This window comes from Pimephales promelas, chromosome 21 (genome assembly GCF_988280905.1).
Source record: "Pimephales promelas chromosome 21, fPimPro1.hap1.1, whole genome shotgun sequence".
Lineage (NCBI taxonomy): Eukaryota > Metazoa > Chordata > Actinopteri > Cypriniformes > Leuciscidae > Pimephales > Pimephales promelas.
Window position 1 is genome coordinate 19,741,678 of NC_142789.1, and position 21,284 is coordinate 19,762,961.

The 21,284-nt window shown below is 37.1% G+C and overlaps 2 protein-coding genes across 2 annotated transcripts; one reads left to right on the forward strand and one right to left on the reverse strand.

The window, feature by feature from the left end:
* Window positions 1–19: 19 nt before the first annotated feature.
* On the reverse strand, window positions 20–6,364 carry olfml3b (olfactomedin-like 3b). Its single transcript, XM_039674044.2, has 3 exons — window positions 6,213–6,364; window positions 1,629–1,914; window positions 20–1,114 (listed from the first exon to the last, which is right to left on the reverse strand). The coding sequence occupies exons 1-3, from the start codon at window positions 6,312–6,314 to the stop codon at window positions 330–332; spliced, it is 1,173 nt and encodes a 390-aa protein (XP_039529978.2). The 5' UTR covers window positions 6,315–6,364; the 3' UTR covers window positions 20–329.
* An 8,759-nt stretch (window positions 6,365–15,123) lies between these two features.
* On the forward strand, window positions 15,124–17,332 carry gpr25 (G protein-coupled receptor 25). Its single transcript, XM_039674056.2, has one exon. The coding sequence runs from the start codon at window positions 15,321–15,323 to the stop codon at window positions 16,446–16,448; it is 1,128 nt and encodes a 375-aa protein (XP_039529990.2). The 5' UTR covers window positions 15,124–15,320; the 3' UTR covers window positions 16,449–17,332.
* Window positions 17,333–21,284: the final 3,952 nt, after the last annotated feature.

Below are 21,284 nucleotides of genomic sequence, written 5' to 3' on the forward strand. Positions count from 1 at the left end.
CTAGTTGCTAGGTGAATTGTTAACTTTGCAATTATTTATTAACTGCAAATTTATTTATTAACGGCACATTTCATGTCAAAATAAAATATAAAAACATTTTATTAGTTCTGCTCCAGGCAAACTAAGTTAAAATGGTTCTTTCTTGAGCCCTTTACATTGATCTAAACACATTTATCTACACATCTAGTAAACAAACATGTGTCCAATCAATCATGTTGTGCTCTCAGAGAAACTACGAAGCTCAAATGTATTGAAGTGTGACTCAGCCGGGTTGCATAAAAAAAAGCAAGCCAATAACAAGGGGGTTTCCTCTCCAAGTCTGCTTTATTCTACACCTCCAGCTTCTTTTTCATTTGGAGTTTGTAAAGGATTTGATAGCCATCATCCCAAGCATAGAGAAGCTGCTCCACTGGGCTGTATTTGAGGCTGGCGTGAGTGCCGTACCGTTTGGGAAAGTATACATGTGGAGCGTCGTCATTTGTTACCATGTCACTCACGTCAAACACGCACTGAATTCGGGAGCGACTGGGAAGTTTGGAGTTGTAGACCACATAAACAGTCCCACAGATGACGAACGCTGCTTCTGCATTCTCCCTCACACAAGGGGTGTCCCACATCTGTTCAATGTCTAGAGTTTTAGGGTCTATCTTGGCCAAAGAGATGTGCCTCTCATTCTCCTGAGTGGCGTAGATGGCCCACAGACCCTCTTCGTCCACTGCTAAGTCGATGAAGGTCTCGGGATTCAGGGTGTACGCTGGGAGCTGGTTTTTAGCTGGAAACACCGCCGTGTCCGTGATTATGTTCTTCTGAAGATCAAACTTTATTAGTTTCATGTCCCCGCCCTGCTTCAGATAGTAAAGGTGGTTGTTGTAGATTGCATGGCCCATACCACTCCAGGCCGAAGGGAGCTGCACGCCGGTGGCCCCTGAAGTCCCTTGGGAGGAAGTGAATTCACGGACTGTACCAAACTCATACACCGTACTGTCACCTGTCCCGTTTAAGACGTACACCTTCCCGGTGGCACTTCCCATGTCTTTGGTCCACATTCCCTTTGTGCCGCCCACTCGTTTGAGGATCTTCATGGCTTTGATGCTGGAGATCATGTCACTACAGTCTAAACGTATAAATGGAAAATCAAAGTTATTTTCATTTTTGGATGAACTATCACTTTAAATATTGTATTAACAGCTCTTTGGCTTAGAAATTCTCCTTTCAGTAGTCTGTCATATCTTAATCGTCAAATATTCTATGACCTTTCCTTTGCAATCCGTCTTTTGCTGGAATTAGAAAGTCAATATTTGCTTTCCACTAAAGTGTAATAAATTTGTGTAATAAATAAATAGAGATTATTTAAAACTATTTTTAATACTTCCAATTCAACAGACTGTGTCCTTATTTTGTCTTTTTTATTTATAAATCACAATTTTAAGTAATATTTTATTTTATGTTAGATAAAATCTGTAATAGTTCTCACAACAAAAACATGGCATTTGTGCCTCTAATGCATTGAGAATGGAACCCCAGAGAACTGAATTTGTTGAATGAGCCAACTATAGCTCATGCCATCTTGCTGCAAGGCAAACATTACCCGTATCTAAGCATGTGGAATGTTACCTAAAGCTCTTTACCTGTAAGCTTGGCGTACTTGGCTTTGTTTCTCTCCTTGACAACTGTCACCTGCTGCTCCACCAGCTTGTCATCCACGTCCACGCAAGGCTGCGCGCCATTCTGTGTTTCGAGGTAGTCCATCTCTCTCTCCACGCGATCTACGCGTGTTCCCACTGTGTCCAACTCGCTCCGCAGTGCCTCTTTGCTCTTGTCCAGGCCCTCTAGCTGTGCCACCATCTGCTGCTTGAACTCGCGCAGCTCAGAGGCGTAGCGGCTGGTCTGCTCATGCCACAAGGAGATACGATCCTGCCAATGGAGAAATAAAGAAAAACAAGTCTCAAGAGCCTCAGTAAAATAGATACGAGTTAGTCAGATGTAAACATATCTGTTAAAAGTGGCAACTTCAATAATACAAGATTAACTAAAGGCTAGCAAGGCTAGTGGGATAGTAATTTTAAATAAATGTTCTTCTGGTTACCACAATACTAGGGGGGGTTGCCAGGGCGTTGCTATGAAGCTACGAAGATGTTCGGTTGCTTGAAATAGCCTAGTTATACAAAAATGATATAGTACATCCAACTTTATACAGTATAATTACACAAAGCAAAATATAGGAAAGTGTATAAAGTTGGATATAGCCTATACTTTGTCCGCATACACACAACTTGTGTCATGACAACTTGTTGGTATATGACTGAGTCGTCGTCCTGAGCAGATGTAAGCACTCAGGAGAGGTTGGATGAGCTTGGGAACTTTTTATTTACCCCAATTAGGCCAATGGAAAAAAATACAAATCCCCAAGTTTGAGAGGAGCGCCCCCGACAAATCTCTTAAGAATCACGCTTTACGAATCATGCTTTACGGCAACGACGTCACACACATCAACAACAACATATGATTCATAAAGGCAGTGGGCACTTGCGCGCATTTCATACGTGATATAAAGGCTAGATGTCTTACGTTACGGCGGAGTCTTTATCGTCATCACCAGCAGCCATCTTGTCACAGGCAGGCTTTCTGGTGGACTCTGTGGTATCTGGTGTATAAGTGATCAGCACGAACACAAATACTCTTATCTCGTTGAAATCTTGACGGATTTACAAACGGTTTGGTTTCTTACAAATGTTATCAACGTGGCTATAATTCTGGATGATTATTTTGTTATTCATAAGTATGCAGTGTCATAACTACATCTCTGACGCTTATAACAAAACAGACCGTTTGAAAATTGGTAGAAAATTGAGCAAGTTACGGTTATTTAAAAATGACATGCACCATTAAAACAATGTTACGAGTGAGCGAGCTGCCTGTGATAAGATAGCCGCCAGGTGCTGACGTCGATCTCCATTGACCAGCAGCGCGGACGAGATATCTAGCCTTTATATAGATATCTATGTACTCGACGATGGAAAAAGCAAAGAAAACAAGGAAACGATAATCTGGACACGTGAGGAACCAGACAAGAGTCCCTTGGTCAGGCTTTTCCATAGATGGGGCTTTTCACTTGTTGGCGCGAGCTAAAAAAAAAGCAGCACTGGATGCAACAGTGATACTGACCTGGCGATCTTGTTGATGGACTAGTAAGTAAATATTTCTAAGTTTGAGTGCATTTTATTTTTTATCTGAATGAAAAGAGAGTCTGCAACGGCGATAGATGAGCGCGTGCGAACGGAGACTGTACGCGCACAACACGCTGTTTTTTTATGTCAGACTAATGACAGACTGTTGATCTTTGAAAAAAAATGTTTTGTTCACGTTTGAAATTCATTAACTTTTATTATAGGCTATAGTCTAATATCATAGAAGGCCTGCTCATAAACACCCTCTCACTTATTTGAAGGCACATTTCTACCTTAAAGGGATACTTCACCTCTGGAAAGATGAATGTGTGTTTAAAATGGGTCATTTATGAAGAATAAATGTGAAATTCTTTTTTTAATTTGGAGCTTTCTAGACTGAGAAAAGCCAGAAAATATATTTTTGTCTTATGTGGATGAAAGACAACAACTCCAAGAATGCACTTGCTTCACTGCCCTAGGAGGCCACACCTATCAGTAACAGAGCGCAGTAGTTAAACAACAAGTCTAGGCTACTAGTGAGTCTCCGTGATGAGCCTGTCCGAAAATGTGTTTCAAGATAGGCCAAAATGTCTGGGATTCAGCTTTTGCGTTCTACAGTCGTCATTCATTATGTTTACTTGTAGGAGCAGGACGAGGCTAGGGCCGTGGGACAACGGCACGAGGCCGGTGGCGTGAATACTGATGAGCGACACGACACCTGTGAGATGCACCAGTCTTGTATCTCTCACAGAGGAGCGGGAATTTTCTTCGCAATTTTAAAATGCAACGCAAATTTTCAACCGATCACTTGTTTAGCATTCATGTAAACACTACATTCAGATTCACCAATCGGAATGAATTCAGATTGAAATAAAGTTTTATGTAACAAAGTTCGGGAGGAGCACGTTCAGGTAATCAATCAATCAACTCAAGACTCACACTCAGACAATAACACCTCACACTCTGCTTGTCCCAGTATAGGGGGAGTACTCTGGGTTTGGGCAAAATTCCGAGCTCGGAGTCTATATCAGCCCATCGGGCTGTTTTTATAGGCCCAGGCCACTCCCGTCTCAGCGGGACGTGACGTAGTCACGTAGACATAATATTCCCTTTCGAAAACAAAACTCAGCCACTGTATCTTCAGTGTTTCAGATAATGACTGTTTGTTCTCTTACGAGATGTTCCCACGTACTGCGTAATATCTTACGCTAGGGGAAAACCTCTTTTCCACGAAATATTGAAGCCAAAAATTATTTGCCTCTTGGCCGTGCCTATTGGCTGTCCTGCACCAACTGCAGCAGCCTATCAAGAGAGGCCATTGGTGACGTCAGATCCAATGGGGGCGCTTTGCACCCACTACGTCACGTCCCGCAGAGACGGGAGTGGCCTGGGCCTATAAATACAGCTCAATGGGCTGATACAATCTGGTTTTTCACCGCCGAAGCAAACCAGAGCGTGTGGCAGGCACGGCAAAAATACGCAGTACTTGTTCCTTCTAGAGAGAACCGAGGTTATAGTAACCGAGTACGTTCTCTTACGAGAGGTTTCTTTCGTTTTGCATAATATCTTACGCTAGGTCATATGACCCATTTAAACCCCAAAATTTGTGACAAATCTTCCATTACACAAACAAACCGGACTACTATTGATAGTAGTAGCTATAGCATATAAATCACTGTAGTATTAGATGTTAAAAGTGTGCACACAAAAGCTACAGGATAACTATGGGGTTTTGCAGTATTTTTTTTGCTGATTTGAAACAGTATGGAGATTAACAGAACACATTTATAGGCTAGACAAACAAATACAGGCCACTATTTTAGACGTTAGTATAGAACATGCATGCAGAGATTGATTTCAGATGGCTTTAATGCACACACATGTTCTAAGCATGTTGAATACATTTTAAACCGTGAACTCGAGCACACTTAATACTGAATCAGACAGCCTCATGAGTGTAAATTATTCAAAAATAAGCCCTCCCTTGACAGCTGCAGGAATTCATGAGGACTTTGGCATTGGAACAGCATCATTTGCGCTGCAGATGGATCAACCTTTGGCAGCAAATGTTCAGTAGAAGGAAAGAAGAAGCAAAGTGCGTTTTAGCATAATCACACAAAATGACTTGCCTGAGAACTGTATGTGCAGAGTCAGCACAGAGAGAAAAGAGAGAAAAATTTCTTTATGTGGATGAATCCAAGACACAGAGGGGGAGATCAGGTGACTAACTCAAGGAGAATAGAGATAGCGCGTGTGTCCGTCTGTTTTTGCTTCGCTGCGATTGTCTGGCATGCATTGGGTACAGTTATCATGTCGAGTGAGTTTGTGCTTAAAATATCATATATATGCATATATTTGCAAATATTGCTGTATACAGTAGATCTCTTACCCGATACTTTGAGTAAAAGGGGTTCTCCATCTGCCTTTATATTTGCATGAAACAAACTTTTTTACTTACAAACTATGTTGCTCCATTAATATAAAAAAACTGTATAAATATACATAACAGTTCAAATAGTCAGCACTAAAAATGTAACCTTTTAGGAGTTCCAACTATGGGATCATTTTAGTTTTAAGTAATTATTAGTTAAAAAATTAATTTTATGAATTAAACAGCTTGTAAACATACTTTATCAAAGTATTATTCAATAATTAAAGACATTTCTCCTTATATAACCTTTTTGGCATAAAGTGTTTTTACAATTGTCTCAAGAATCCTATAAAGAACACCCTGAAGCTTTTTATTTCAAGAGTATTTGTTTGATCATTAAATATAATTTCAGCCCACAACTTTTCTGTGAATCTGCACTTCTATGGGGAACCTCACAGAACTTTAAAAAATATCAAAAATAATAATTAATGCTCAAAGTTCAAACCGAGCAAGTATTATAGACCTAACGTAACTGCACTATATCCTTAAACAAATCCACAATTCATCCAAAATTCAGTCTGTTGTCTTGTTCTTTAGCTTCACTCCTCTCGAAACTCCATGTCAGCCCGTATCTGGAGGTCAGGGTCTGGCTGGGAGAGCATTATTGTTCTTACCTCAATGGCAAGGAGTCTTCTCTCCAAGTAGTCCATAAGGGCCTGCTGCTGTGCCCCAACCAAGCTAGAAAGAACGAGGACAAGGAACTGGAGGGCTCTCATATTAAAGACCGGAGGAGACTGCTTAGAAATGGTGAGTGTGTGAGTATGTGTTTTTGACAGGCGGAGTGGAAAAGCCCTCATGCAGAGGCACTAAGTTGGCTGGAATGTTTAGAGAAAGAGCAGAGCGAAAGGAGGAGCCTAAAACATCTGGAGCGGCTCTTTCTCTGGAGAGCTGGACCTCCGTCTCCTTTTCTGGTAAAACACAGAACTACTAATGACCAGAATTGTATTATTCATGTTTCGTTATGATTTACATTTGTGATTTATCTCAAGCATACACAGAATATAGTCTATTTTTACAATAGTATATTATATATTCACTGTAGTAAATGTAAGACTGTAGAGTTTGAAAGGCATGGAAATGAGCCCAGTTAGACAGTAAAAAGAGAATTTACTGATGTTCTTGCCCTTCATTTTCTTGCCTTATTTTCTTTGGACGAACAGCACAGCTCACATTCAATCTGTTGCATAACACTAGCAATTTCCTGACACTGACTCATATTTCAGTCTAGTGTAAACCATAGAGTGTTTCACTGCAGGCACAGTTTCAGTGTGGGGAGAACGAAATTTGTGAGGATCACTCGCAGTGATCAGTCAAAGTGTGAGAACATGTTGAAACAACCATTGATAGTGTTGCGTATATGTGGTCTGTGGTGCAGTAATAGTATGGCTGACTTCTTTCATCAAATGCATTTAAACACCAGTTTACCACACCCAAAAGGGGAACATTTTGAGATACTAATAAAAGCATAAAAAAGCATAAACTATCAATCAGACGACACAAGTTTTTATCTTGCTGGTATTTTAGAGGCTTTTCGTAATTTGCGTATCAAATATGATAAAGTAGTTATAAATAATTCAACAATAATCTACTTTTTAAATGCTAATGTTGATATTTAAAAATATTACAACCACTAGGAGGCATTACAGCATAATATGACTGCATTGGCAATAGCATGCAGCATCAGGTGGTGAAGTGCACATGAGATCCTCTTCCTGTTTTTTGGGCAGAAAAGAAAATAGATGTAAGTAACCTACTACTTTCTGCCCTAAGTAAGACTTGTGTTGTGACCTGATAGTACTTGTTAGACCAAAGACACAATTTTCTTTTCATTCAATTGCAAAAAGATAAAGTATGAGTAGAGGGAGTAAGTATATGTTTCTTTAATTGTATTTGCTTTATTAGGATCAGCATAGACTTTTTTTTTTTTTTTTTTATCTCAGGCTGTCTGCCCCTAGAATTATCAAAACTGTTATTGTACTCCAAAAGTCAAAGGTCCCAGCTTCTGACAAAGTCAAAGTGTTAAAATTCCTTCCTTGCACATCTTGTACATCAAATATGGTGCATGCACTTAACCCGATGAAATTAGTGTAGGAGGCTGTGTAAGTAAAATAATTCAAAACGAAAAGGAAGCAACACTACTGCCTCCATCTTGTCTGAAATGCTTAAGATGGCCTTGTGCCTCTCAACACCCCTTTGCACTTAGGTAAAAATAAAAAACGTATAAAAAAACATAGGTTTTTTCCTGATAGCAATCTCTGAACCACCCTGTGGTTAGACTGTTTGTCTACCCTTTTTTCTTTTCGATTTCCCTTCAAACAAGAGCTGTGATTATTGAAGCATAGTTTTCTTTCACATCATGAATAACATCAATAATCATTAATTGATATTTAACATTAGTTAACTAACATGATCTAAGAATGAACAATAGCCTACTTCTTCAGCATTTATTAATCATTAAATGCACTCAAAATAAAGATTGTATTTATTAACAAGAATGCACTGAACTAACATGAACAGACAATGAACAGCAGTATTTTTATTAACTAACATTAACAAAGAATAATAAATACTGTAACAAATGTATATCTCATTGTTAGTTCATGACTAATAACTAATCAACCTTATTGTAAAGTTTTACTGAAAATCCTAATAAAAATGATGTGTTGTGATGTGGTGATGTGACACAATTGTAAAAATGCCTCTGTCGCAACCTTTTTGGACTGCGTAGCTATCAAAATAAAAATTTGTTTATATTTATAAAATACAATTACATTGTTCGGTGAAAACATGGGAAATATTTTCTTCTTTTGCCAGTTAAATAAAGTTGAGGGATAATTAACACATCGCAGATTCTTGCTTTTACAAAAATGTCTAAACTTTTCTGTATTTGGGTTTGTAGTGATACTAAAGGCTATCTCTAGTCTCAATGCATTTATTACCAATAAAATAAAACTTTAAAATTACAACAATATATAAAATAAATGCTTTAAATTTACAATTAAATGGTTATATTTAAAGTTTTAGTTTTTGTTTTAACATAAGTAGTTGATTGTGACACTTTTTGCCATTGAAATTGGCCTATTATTTTTGTAAGATGTAAGATATTCCACATATTCGTGACGTAGGCTACCACTGCTTTGACTGTCGGGGAGACTGCTGTCCTCGCGTCGCATCCAAGGGTAATCGGTCCAAACGCAACGATTGAACGAACATTTTATGGTCCTACGCCTTCCACTGACAACACATATTTATAAAAATAAAAGTAGACCGCTTTACAGAGTGACTGCTATCAGGATATGAGGCCTTGGCTTTAACCAGCATAACAAAATGTTTCTGCAGAGAATCACGGTCATCACCTACTAGCTATTAAGATAGTTTTTATGTAAAAATCTTGATAATTAAGATAGTTTTTATGTAAAAATCTTGATATCATTATAAGTGGACCCCAGAGAACAGTACAAAAAACATTAAAAAGGCAGTTAATGGCCCATTTAACCATCCGGATCCTTTTGAAATGTATGAAAGAAATGCCACAAATGTAATGTCCCCATATTACCACCAGAGGTCAGTATTAGGCCTACTTGAATTCTGAAACAGTTTCTACAAACAGCCTGGAAGTTCCCCAAACCGGAAGTGTGCCACTCATAATTATTCAAAACGAAGTTAGCTCATCAGGAACAAGGTGGATACCCCTACTACTATGCATGTATTTTTCCTGTTCTCTGTATCAGTGTAGGGGAGAGTGGGGCACAACCGAATTCTTAATTTGTCTCAAAACACTTTGGGGTAATTTTTTTCTCCACATTTGTTTCACACATGTCTAGAACAAATATGAATATTAGTTTCAAACTGAACATTGACGCATTGGCATTGTCTTTAGTCACCTAGTAAGAAATGTACTTTTGCTAGGCTAAAATATGTAGAGCCTATGGATATAGCATCTGTAAATCTAGTTTTGTCATGCTAGCATGTGTGGAAACCAACCATGTGTGGACTCATGTCAGGTTGTGCCCCGCTCACCCTAAAGATTATCACAGGTGGATTGAACATTTTCTCTTCTGAAACCACAACAGATTATGCAGAAACAAATCATTGCAGAAAAAGAAAGGTCTGAGAATATGTTTGTATGGTCAGACAGGTATTTTTCTGAACTTCCTATCCAACTCACTCTCTCTCTCTGTGCTCATTACCTGAAATAATTCTACACAGAATTGATCACCCGAGGAAGTGTAACTGTGACTTCTTCAAAGGTATTCAGATTTCCACCGTGACCTGCTTGTTACACTGAAATATCAAGGCTCTGGATAAAAGTTTACCCTTTACCCAGTAGGCTACAAAGGCCACATTGTAGAGGCTCAAAGGGCCAGATGAGAGTAGTACAACATGTTAAGCTCTTATCCGTTAACACTTTAAAGCTCAACCCCTCAGTGAAGTCCTGACTTTTTTTAAACAGTTGTTTTTTAAATATGCTAGTAGTGTATTTTTTTTTTATTAATTATTAATTTGGTCCTCTCTTATTGCAGAAAGGTTTGTATAGATAGATAGCATAAAAAAGTATGCATCTCAAAAACAAATTTGTCAGATTTTACAACACCATTACCGACTAAATGCTAAGGTAACCTTTAGCGCTCCGTCGAGTCCCTCAATCTAGAAATAATTCAAAATAGCTGTATATTTTATATAATTTTTTAAAGTTGCTAAATATAAAGTGATGAGATTTGATCATAAAAGCTATAGTCGTGTGTTGAAGTTTGCACTAAAAAAAAAAATTGCCATTGACTTGTAAAACAACCACTCATAGAAACCTATGAAATACTTAATTATTTAGTAAGCAACTAGTACTGGTTTTAGCATAAATTAATATTGGTTTTAAAATATTTATTTTATCATGATATAATTATTTGATCATCTGTCTCATAGGCTGTCATATTTTATACACCTCAAAATCTAAATACAGTCAACAGAAACGTCAATCAAACGTTGACCAAAATATTCCTTTTAACTTCAACTGTAATAAGTGCATCACCATGATGTCTGCATATATAATTTTTTTACAAATTTGTAGAGGCAAGCAGTAGTGGTTATATATTTTGTCATGATTAAATGGTATTGAATGTTTAATTTATACATTGTTTAATGTTAAAAATTAATTTAATTTCTCTGTATTTAAAAGAGCATTCTTATCAATATAGGCCTAGTCCTTATGTGTCTTGACATGATTTTGAGGGGACGGTCTTTCAGCTTGCAAACTGATTAGTACAGGAAATCTCCAACCCTGAATCATTTAACCATTAAAACCACCCTCAAACCCCAGTGCGCGAAGGAAACAAAAGGTGTTGGTTTCACAAGGTAAAGTTAGATGATCAGACCACATGGGTCACGGATAAGGTGGCTGTAATCAGTCGACAAAGGAGATACTCCAGGTCGCTTACAGTCACCACATGCATTTGTTTGGTCTAAAACGCAGCCTTGCAACGGGACAGCAAATGCGAGTACATTTTCTGTCATCTTTGCAGGACTATGCGATATGTAGAGTGTGCAAAGTAACATATTAGCAACAGTGTGAAAGTGATTACGTAACAGGCACAACCTGTATAAACACGACTCAACTTGCGTCATCGGTCCTAAATGCCTCCATTTTGACAGTCTACAATGCGAAAATGGTGCTTTCAAATTGATCCACTTTGGAGAGCATTTTCAAAAAGCTTTGTTTTCATTCATAAAGATGCCATCCGAGTGTGGATTTGAAGCCAAAACCGAGAGAAAAAGATGCGTTTTCAAACGAAAATCTGTTGTGGACAAGGCCTCAAACATGAACTGAACAGAAAAACAGATCAAAACACAAACTGAAAACATGACAATATGACAACATATGTTTTTACATTGCTTTAACTCACCAAAATAAGTTAAGCAATTTTCAGTGTTTATCAAGTTATACCAGATTTAACAATTTTTTTAAATTCAGTTTAATGTACTTCAAGTTTAAATGACTTAAACATCCAAGTTGATTGTACTCAATTTATGACAGCAATTTTTTTTTTACATTGAGGTGCAGTCACATCATCCGTTGCTCATCAAATTCATACAAGTCCCCCGTGCAGAAGTTTAGCCAATCACAACACACCGGCCCAAACTAACCAATCTGAGCCCATTGCCTGTTTCTGAGGGAGTGGTTTCATAGAATCAGGATGTAAACCAGTCAGAGGACAAATGACAGATGAGAGTAGATGCCACCTACGTCACTACAAATAGAACGCTGCCATATTTGCAGATATTCAGTTAGAGAGAAGATTTAATAATCACAAATATCGAAATAAAAGAGTCTTTCGAGTCGAATCTTTTTGAATGATTTGGCTGCGATTAAAAGCTATCAAGAGGTAAAGCTCTTCAGTGATTATAATATAACGACTTAAATTGCAGTTTGTTCGTCACATAAAGCTATCATATTAAAAACATATTAAATAAATATTAAAAATTACATCGACAAGAAGAGTCTTCATTAGGCTACATGTTCAAAAATGTCCCTTTGCCTTCCACGGAAAGTAAACACAAGCACGAAGTGTGTTTCGTGCTTGAAGCCCTAATTATTTGCCGTAGATTAGGCTGACTTCCGTCTTGCCGGTAACCATTCGGTCACACATGTATGTACAAGGCATTCTCATCCCAAAGCGCCATATACAACGCTTTTGCAAAAGCGGAAATATCCAACGCACATGGCACCCTTTAACGTCTAATTCAGTAATTCTCAAAGTGTGGTCCGCGGACCACTAGTGGTCCGCCATCGCCCCCTAGTGGTCCGCGAAAAGATGACCTAAACTAGGCAAGTGTTTACAAAATCGTCACTTTTTCGCACGTACCAGTGTGATCAGTCTTCTTGGCTGGTCCCTGGAGTGTACGATCACACCGGTGTGATTAGAACGTTCAGTGCATCACGTCAGCAACTGCAAAATTCAAACTTGCTCTCGCGCGCTGGCTGGCGCTAAGCCAGAGACGGTGTCGTGCCAAGGTACTTACCCCTGATAGAAAGTGTATCCCCGGTCGCGGGAGCGCGCTCGCATTCAGCAGGAGGTGCGTCATTGCTTTGTCCAAGGTGAATTAAACTATAACACGTGAATTGTTTAAGTTATCGTTTTACTGTTGTTGTTTTTTTTTAATCGACGAGGTTTAGCAAAGACAGATATCACGTGGCCCATCACAAACAAATTATTTTATTCTTCTGTGGCCAAACGATCGAGCTTCATGCACGGAATGGAAAAATTCTCACGAGAATGTCTAAAGTTACTGAAAAACTAAGACGACCATATCGTTCAAACAGCCTGTGGATATAAAATTGTTCTAATATGTATCCCCCCCTAAAATCTACAGATGATGGCCTATCATTAAGTGTTTTATTTTGTGAATACTGTACATCATGTCTAATAACAGCAGTGAATATGAACACATTTCTTGTTTCTTGACAAAAGTTACAGTGGGATACAGATTTTTTCAGACCGTATTTTCGACCTGCCAAAATATGTATCCCCCCCCTAAAATCTACAGATGATGGCCTATCATTAAGTGTTTTATTTTGTGAATACTGCACATCATGTCTAATAACAGAAGTAAATATGAACACATTTCTTGTTTCCTGACAAAAGTTACAGTGGGATACAGATTTTTTCAGACCGTATTTTCGACCTGCCAAAATATGTATCCCCCCCTAATATCTACAGATGATGGCCTATCATTAAGTTATAGTAAACTTTTTTCAGGAAACAAGAAATGTGTTCATATTCACTGCTGTTATTAGACATGATGTACAGTATTCACAAAATAAAACACTTAATGATAGGCCATCATCTGTAGATTTTAGGGGGGGGGATACATATTTTGGCAGGTCGAAAATACGGACTGAAAAAATCTGTATCCCACTGTAACTTTTGTCAGGAAACAAGAAATGTGTTCATATTCACTTCTGTTATTAGACATGATGTACAGTATTCACAAAATAAAACACTTAATGATAGGCCATCATCTGTAGATTTTAGGGGGGGATACATATTTTGGCAGGTGTATCCCACTATAACTTTTGTCAGGAAAAAAGAAATGTGTTCATATTCACTTCTGTTAGAACAATTTTATATCCACAGGCTGTTTGAACGATATGGTCGTCTTAGTTTTTCAGTAACTTTAGACATTCTCGTGAGAATTTTTCCATTCCGTGCATGAAGCTCGATCGTTTGCCCACAGAAGAATAAAATAATTTGTTTGTGATGGGCCACGTGATATCTGTCTTTGCTAAACCTCGTCGATTAAAAAAAACAACAACAGTAAAACGATAACTTAAACAATTCACGTGTTATAGGGGGCGCCTTCTGCCCAAATATATCTGCGTCTCATTTTACGTTAAAGGGTGCCATGTGCGTTGGATATTTACGCTTTTGCAAAAGCGTCCTATATGGCGCTTTGGGAATTTTGTTGCTAACACTTATGTCCTTAACTTTAACATGTAAATATTTAAGGCATGTAATTTTTAAGGCAATCCGTTTCCTGATATTTTCCAAGTAATTCTATAGAGAGTGAACTCTATTGAGAAGTTAACACAACTAATTATTTTGATTCAATAGTACTTGATTAACAAGTTTTCTCTTCAAATGTTAAGTTTGTGCCAACTAAAAATAAATACACTACTACTTAGAGATTTTAAGGCAATCGGTTTCCGTAAAGTCAACATTACATTTTTTACAACATGAACTGAACAGAAAAACGGATCAAGACACAAACTGAAAACATGACAACATATGTTTTTACATTGCTCATCAAAATAAGTTTTTATAAGTTATACCAGATTTAACTAATTTTCAGTCAGTTTAATATAATTCAAGTTTAAATGACTTAAACATCCAAGTTGATTGTACTTAATTTAATGTACATTGAGGTGCGGTCACATGATGGTTGCTCAGCAAATTCATACAAATCCATGCAGAACACTTGGATTCGATGCATTGACCAACAGAAATCTGCTGGTTTGAAAGTTACTTCTGTAGCCTATGAGCTGCATACATCACTACAATATTGACAATGTACAATCAACCTTTATTTACGTGTGAAAGTTAATGACTTTTTGCTAACGTGACCACATCTTTGCAATGCCATTTTAATTATTCCTACTTTACTTGTGACTTTGAACTTTAATCTAGTCTGTTCAAGCGTTTAAAATGGTGTCAAATATGTGGTACCCCTGTAAACACCAGGAAACCACAACCACTTAGACTCTGCACCTTTCTCACTCTTATTAATAATTTTGTTGCAGTTGCATTATCTCACCAAGTACACTTTTCTCACTTTTTTTAACGCTCTTCATTTTAGTCTTGCTTAGAGGAAGTAATTGTGCGTGAGAACTGCTAAAACATTATACATTTGTTTTAAGATTCTCATGCGCGTTAAGAAAAACAGCTTTTCAAAAAGCAACTGCACTGATACTACACCAATCAGCAGTAAATCAAGTCCCTCTGACTATTTTTGACTTTGACATGATGGAGATAAAAAAATGATATACCAATGAGTCACATTTCAGCACTGTACATTTGAGAGAATGCACCTCTTTGTGATAAATTTAAACATTTTAAGGAAATGGAGAGAAGAGAGAAAAAGAGAGATAGGGAGCCTGTTATTGAAGTTTGTGGTTTCCAAGCGTGTGATGTGCTTTTTTTTCTTCAGCTTTGCCCATCACTTGTGCACAGATGGCAAGCAGTAAAGAGATGACACTCTCTGATGTTGCAATGAACTCCACGAGCAATTACGATTACCTTGATTATTCAGTGAACTCCACAGATGATTACGTCTACTACAGTTCATTCGAGAACGATTCGCTGCCAATGTCCAATGTCTACATTCCTGTGCTCTACTTCATCATGTTCTTCGCTGGCTTCTTGGGGAACCTTTTTGTCATTTTGGTAATCGGCAAACGGCGACAGAAATACGGACGTCTTGTGGACACCTTCGTGCTGAACTTGGCATTAGCCGACCTTGTGTTCGTTCTCACGTTGCCAATTTGGGCGGTTTCGGCACTTAATGGCGACTGGCCCTTTGGTGAGGTCCTGTGCAAGATCAGCAGCTTCATCATTGCGGTCAACCGCTTTTCCAACATCTTCTTCCTCACCTGCATGAGCGTGGACCGGTACTTGGCTATCGTGCGCCTCATGGACTCTCAGTTCCTACGGAGTACCAAGTGTGTGCAGATCACCTGTGGCATGGTGTGGATCATTTCGTTCTTCCTTGGAATTCCATCGTTGGTGTACCGTCGGTTGATAGACGATACTATGTGTTCGGAGGATTCGAAATCGTTTTTCGTCCAAGGAATGAATCTCCTGACCGTATTTCTAACCTTCCTGCTCCCTGTACTGATTCTAGTCCTTTGTTATGGGTCGATTTTGGTTAACCTGCGGCGTCACTGTCACACTGCCGCAAACTCACGTGCAGAAGCCAGACAACGCCATACCCTCAAGATCGTGTTGGCCATAATTGCTGCTTTTCTGATTTCCTGGCTTCCTTTCAATTTGTTGAAGACCATCCAAGTCATCTTACTGATGAGAACGGGAGATCTTAGCAGGGACACAAGGTCGATCATACTTAATGGGCTCACGCTGTCCTGCTGCCTGGCATTTCTCAACAGTTGTGTAAATCCAGCCATCTACTTTTTTCTGGATCAGCATTTCAGGCGCAGAGCCTTGGCCCTGTGTCTGAGCTGCCTGGGTCAAGGAGAAGTCCACCAGAGCTCTTCTAATACTTTCTCTAATGCCACTTCTGATACTTACTCTGGAAATACTTCGACCCGTGGACGGCTTTTCTCACTTACTCAGAAGGAGTGAAATCTATACTGTTTTCAGAGCACACTCTTTCTTTATCAGTGATAATATCAGGTGAAGTCGATATATACTTAAAATATTTTGTTTTTTAAGCATTTGCTATAATATGAATTGATCATACTGAGCATTTTAGATGAATACTGCATATTTCTGCATTAATTTGATTTCATTTGTGAGCAACATTCTATACATTCTGTTTTTGATTTCCTACATTATTATAGATTGGTGAACATGTTACTTAGTGCACAAGATACATAAAAATAAATTGCACACAATGCAAGCATGTAAGTACACATTTTGACAGTAATCTAAAAAATGTTTATACTGTTATACACAACTTCATTTTTATATTTACTTGTGTTTGCTAAGTAATCAAACTTTTGAGCAATGTTAGTTCATAAAAAATGCATTCGATGTATTAATGCATTAATAGAAAAAAATGCATTGAAAATGTGTTTGCTAAGTAATCGAACTTTTGAGCAATGTTACTTCATAAAAAATATGCATTAGATCTATTAAATGCATTAATACAAAACAAAATGCATTGAAAATGTGTTTGCTAAGTAATCAAACTTTTGAGCAATGTTACTTCATAAAAAATGCATTAGATGTATTAAATGCATTGAATCTTGTACTTAATGTATAGGATTAATTAAGGTAAATCACAAGCAAGCATGTATGGACATATTTTTGACAGTAATTGTCTAAAGCATTATTATTCCACATGGACATTAGTCATTTAGTAATTATGCACCCGCTTCGGATGTTATCTATGAATATTCAGGATTTTTTAATGTTTTTTCCTACAACTTTAAAATAAATGTATATGTATATACAGTATATATATACTTGTGTATGTATGCTAAGTAATAAACTTTCTTATAGTACTCAGTCTCATTCGATTTTCTTAAGAATATTGGGCTACATTTTATTTTAAGATGTCCGTGTTACACATGCATTTAAGTATGTAATATCAACTACTTGATTATAGTTAGGATTGGTTTAGGGTTAGTTGCATGTAATTTTGCATAATTTATAGTAATTACTATGTAACATTTAACAAGGACACTGTAATAAAGTGTTACCAAATATTGTAGCATAAACAAAACACTTGAAACATTGTATATATAAACTCCTAAATCCAAATATGATAATAAGAAATTCATTTTTAGAAACATTTCATGATCTATTGCCTACCGCTTTGAGCCTTTTATGATGTAGCGTCCTACTTCAAAACCATGGCACTGATCAGTCATTATCACTACAATCAATGAACAAATGAGAATGGCAAATGGTCTATAGCACACACAGGTTTCATTTTTTCTGGAGTAATTTTCTCATGAGAAACTGAGTGGATGTTGTGAAAGTTCAATGGTTCGAGGTGGCATGGTATTGCAGTTGCTCTTCGAAATGAGTCGCACAGCAAGTTTTTAGACAAAATGGTTCTCGCATGGAGCTATATGCTCGATCGAAACTTTCATCTTTGAAAAAGGTTATGTTTTTCCCGACAAGAATGTAAAAACTGTATGAAAAACACTAGCATAAAAAAGTGTCATACAGTCAAAGAAAAGATATACTGTACCAGTTATCTTATAAATATATATATTCATTTAAATGAACTGAAAAAAGTGCCAGCTAGTGATTCATTTCAGTAATCGAGTGGGCTTTCTCTGAAAGTTCAATGGTTCATTGTTTTATATGTATGCCACCTGGTTTTGTAATAAATCATCAGATTTGAGGTTAATGAAATGCGCCCATTACCACTGAAGCTGTACATTCCATCAGCCTAAAAAAATCTTATAATAAAATAATGTAATATATACTGTACATGTAAATAAGACAAAATCATGCACTGGTTCATTGATATAATTTTAGGTCTTTAATTCTTTGCTTAATTTTTTAAAACAAATAATCCATTGGCACAAACCCATTTTCAAGTAAACGTGTTGCCCAGCATTAGTTGAACTAATTATATTAATTATCTGACATGTTTCATTGACTTTACTTTTAAGTGGCAGTCAACATAAACAGCTGCCATCTTTCAGACACATAAACGCCACATGTTTTTTTTCTAAGAAAATGTTCTTACACTAAAAATAGGTTATGACCTATGCTTCACTTTTTTAACTGCCCTTACCGACCGCAGTTTAGGTTGACATCAGAACCCCGGTGAGAACGTTATTTCACAAACATTCTCATGAACCTCTTTTCCCTTCGTTGCAGTTTCTATACGATAAGCTACTCTTGGTTTGATTGTAAATCTTCTTTCACACAATTAGTTTCACAATCCACAAATCTAAAGAGCCAACAAAGATAATGTGTTAGTGTGAGTAATACTGAAAGGTTGGCTGGCATACAATACGATATAGGAACTTGTATTTTTTTTTTTAACAAAACGTAGGCTTACTGTTTCCTGTAATTGAAATATATATTTAAGTGTAATAAATTAAATATTCAGATATTTATATATTTTGTATTTATATTGTATATGTAATTTTATGTAACCAGTATCACTTAATTACATCACTTTAACTGTCTCAACTTTACAACATTTCACACTCGGTTTGGGTTTGTTTACTTCAACTTTGTGAAAAACTGCCAAAGACTAAAAGTCACCTAGATACGATCGTAGAAAATGAGGAAACAAATTGTAAGGTTGTAAAGCTCAAGTTCTTTTTTTTTTTTTTTTTTTTTGCACAAGTATGGTAACACGATGGTTTGTGGCTTATGTCTAGACAAAGGCATTAATGTTGTCCACAAATGTTGTTTCCTTCATAAAGTTTTCACAAGGTTTAAGTGATGTTACCACCTTAGTCTAGGACACAAAAAAATAAACCAATTTTTAAAATTCATAATTTAACATCTGTAGAGCAAATATAAAAGTGTGGTTGTCAGACTAATTGTGTATCCTATATATGTCATATGAGTTTAAAATATATTATACTGGGGCCGGCTGCATAGTCTTACGAGTTAGTAATTGCACTAGTTCTTAAGACACAATGGCAATGTCATTTTCCCCATTTTTGCTTGTGCCAGAATCTCTGTGGCTAACCTGTGATGGTGAATCATCACGATAAGTGTTTACTGCATGCATTGAAGTAAATGTTTCTTTTTACCTCTGAGAGGAAAGCACACATTAACAAACCCATCTGATTTACACTGATATTTTACACCTTTGGGGGCCTCAAAAAGTTCCAAAGTAATTTTAAACGTTCTTAGTGTAATATGCATACTGACAATATTATTAGTAAAGTTAGTAAAACAAAATTACAGTAGACCTTCTGTTTATACTTATATATGTAAAAAAAAAACATCATGGTGGTTAATTTTTAAATGTTTACCTTGTTTAGCTTAAACCTCACATCTCACTGCTGACATCTAGTGGTCGGTTTCTGCAGTACATTATGTGTTTTTCAAAGTTACTAACGGCATTTGTTTATCTGTTATCTCATCATAATCGATCTTTTTCGATGATCCTATTATCATACGACTGCATTATTACGTGGTATTAGTATCACTTAACTGGCAATCGAGGTTATACGTTGTTTTAAACAATGGTATGAGCTAATCACAGCGAGTTGTCGAGGAAATGCCAACCATACAATAGACTACCTAACGTTAGTAGACCGAACCTTTCACGGGCTTTATTAACGTTACATCTTTTCATGTGTGACGGAAACTGTTTTTTGGGTGTTTTTTCATGTCACCCAACCAGTAGCCTAGCCTATGCAATGTACGAAACATGGAATAACCACTTTATACAATTTTATTTTATTTATTTATTTTTCAAACTGTGTGTCCTAATCAGGGTTTATTAGTCACCAAATGCATAATTATTTATTTTGTCTGTTGTGTTTTATGGTTGTAGGCTATGCTTGGTGACAAACCAGTTTCCCTGGTTTTCAATCAATCAATATACAGGGTTAAGAATAACCCTAGGTAAAAAAAAAAATAATAATAATAATAATAAAAAATCCTTATGACACTTTCGGTATTCGGATCTTTTCTCGTTAACTCATAGAGATATTGCGTTAAGGAAGTTACATTCTGCTGTTGAAAGTTAATCTACTTTCAAATCAGATCAACTAGTAAACCCTTCTCTCTTTTCCGTGACTACCGCATGAGCATTTACTGTGAGTCAGTCTCCTTTTCAAGGTGAAACCATTCAAATGTTAATGAAAGGCACCAGGACCCTGCAGTCCCATAATGGTACATTACATTACTTCTTTGCTTTTCAAAAGATTCGACCGCGTGTATCTCAACTGCTCATTTTACAGAAATGACAATAGCCCTCATTTCCTATCCTATACAGTGCCAACGACGTGTCGTTCGCAAACGATTTAAGCCATTATTATAAGAGGATCTAACAGTATACACTGCCCAGCAAGTATTCAGTCTGAGTCTAACCATCTCCAATTCGTGAACAAATCTTTTGATCCAGTTCACTAAACTAGTCTGAACAATTTCGTTCACGAGGCAACAGTTCACTGACTAACTTAGTGACTACTGAACTTAAAACCTCTTGATTCATTCGTAAGATCGTAAAGATTGGATGTGGAGAAGTAACTTTGTCGTTGTTGCTACAAACAAAACTGAATTACAATTATTCAAAGGTTTTAGTTTGGCTGAATCGTTTGGAAACGGTTCTTTAAAACGAGTTCCGAACGTAAACATTATGAGCCTTTCGCGGTCTTCTAGTCCGAGTCACTAGTTCACTAGTTCAGGGAGCGCTGTAAAAAAAAATTCTGGAGGGGTGAGGGACGTACCATTGTGACATAGGGGGTATGGTTTTTAAGTTCATATAAAAATGCGGTCGTAAAACACATAGAGTAAAAAGAC

Bases quoted from the DNA above. Each gene is read 5' to 3' on its own strand.
- olfml3b (XM_039674044.2), bottom strand. From the start codon at position 6,314: ATGAGAGCCCTCCAGTTCCTTGTCCTCGTTCTTTCTAGCTTGGTTGGG. The intron at 1,915-6,212 runs GTAAGAACAATA...CTCCATTGGCAG, and splicing joins GAAGACTCCTTGCCATTGAG to GATCGTATCTCCTTGTGGCA. The intron at 1,115-1,628 runs GTAAAGAGCTTT...TTATACGTTTAG, and splicing joins CAAGTACGCCAAGCTTACAG to ACTGTAGTGACATGATCTCC.
- gpr25 (XM_039674056.2), top strand. From the start codon at position 15,321: ATGGCAAGCAGTAAAGAGATGACACTCTCTGATGTTGCAATGAACTCC.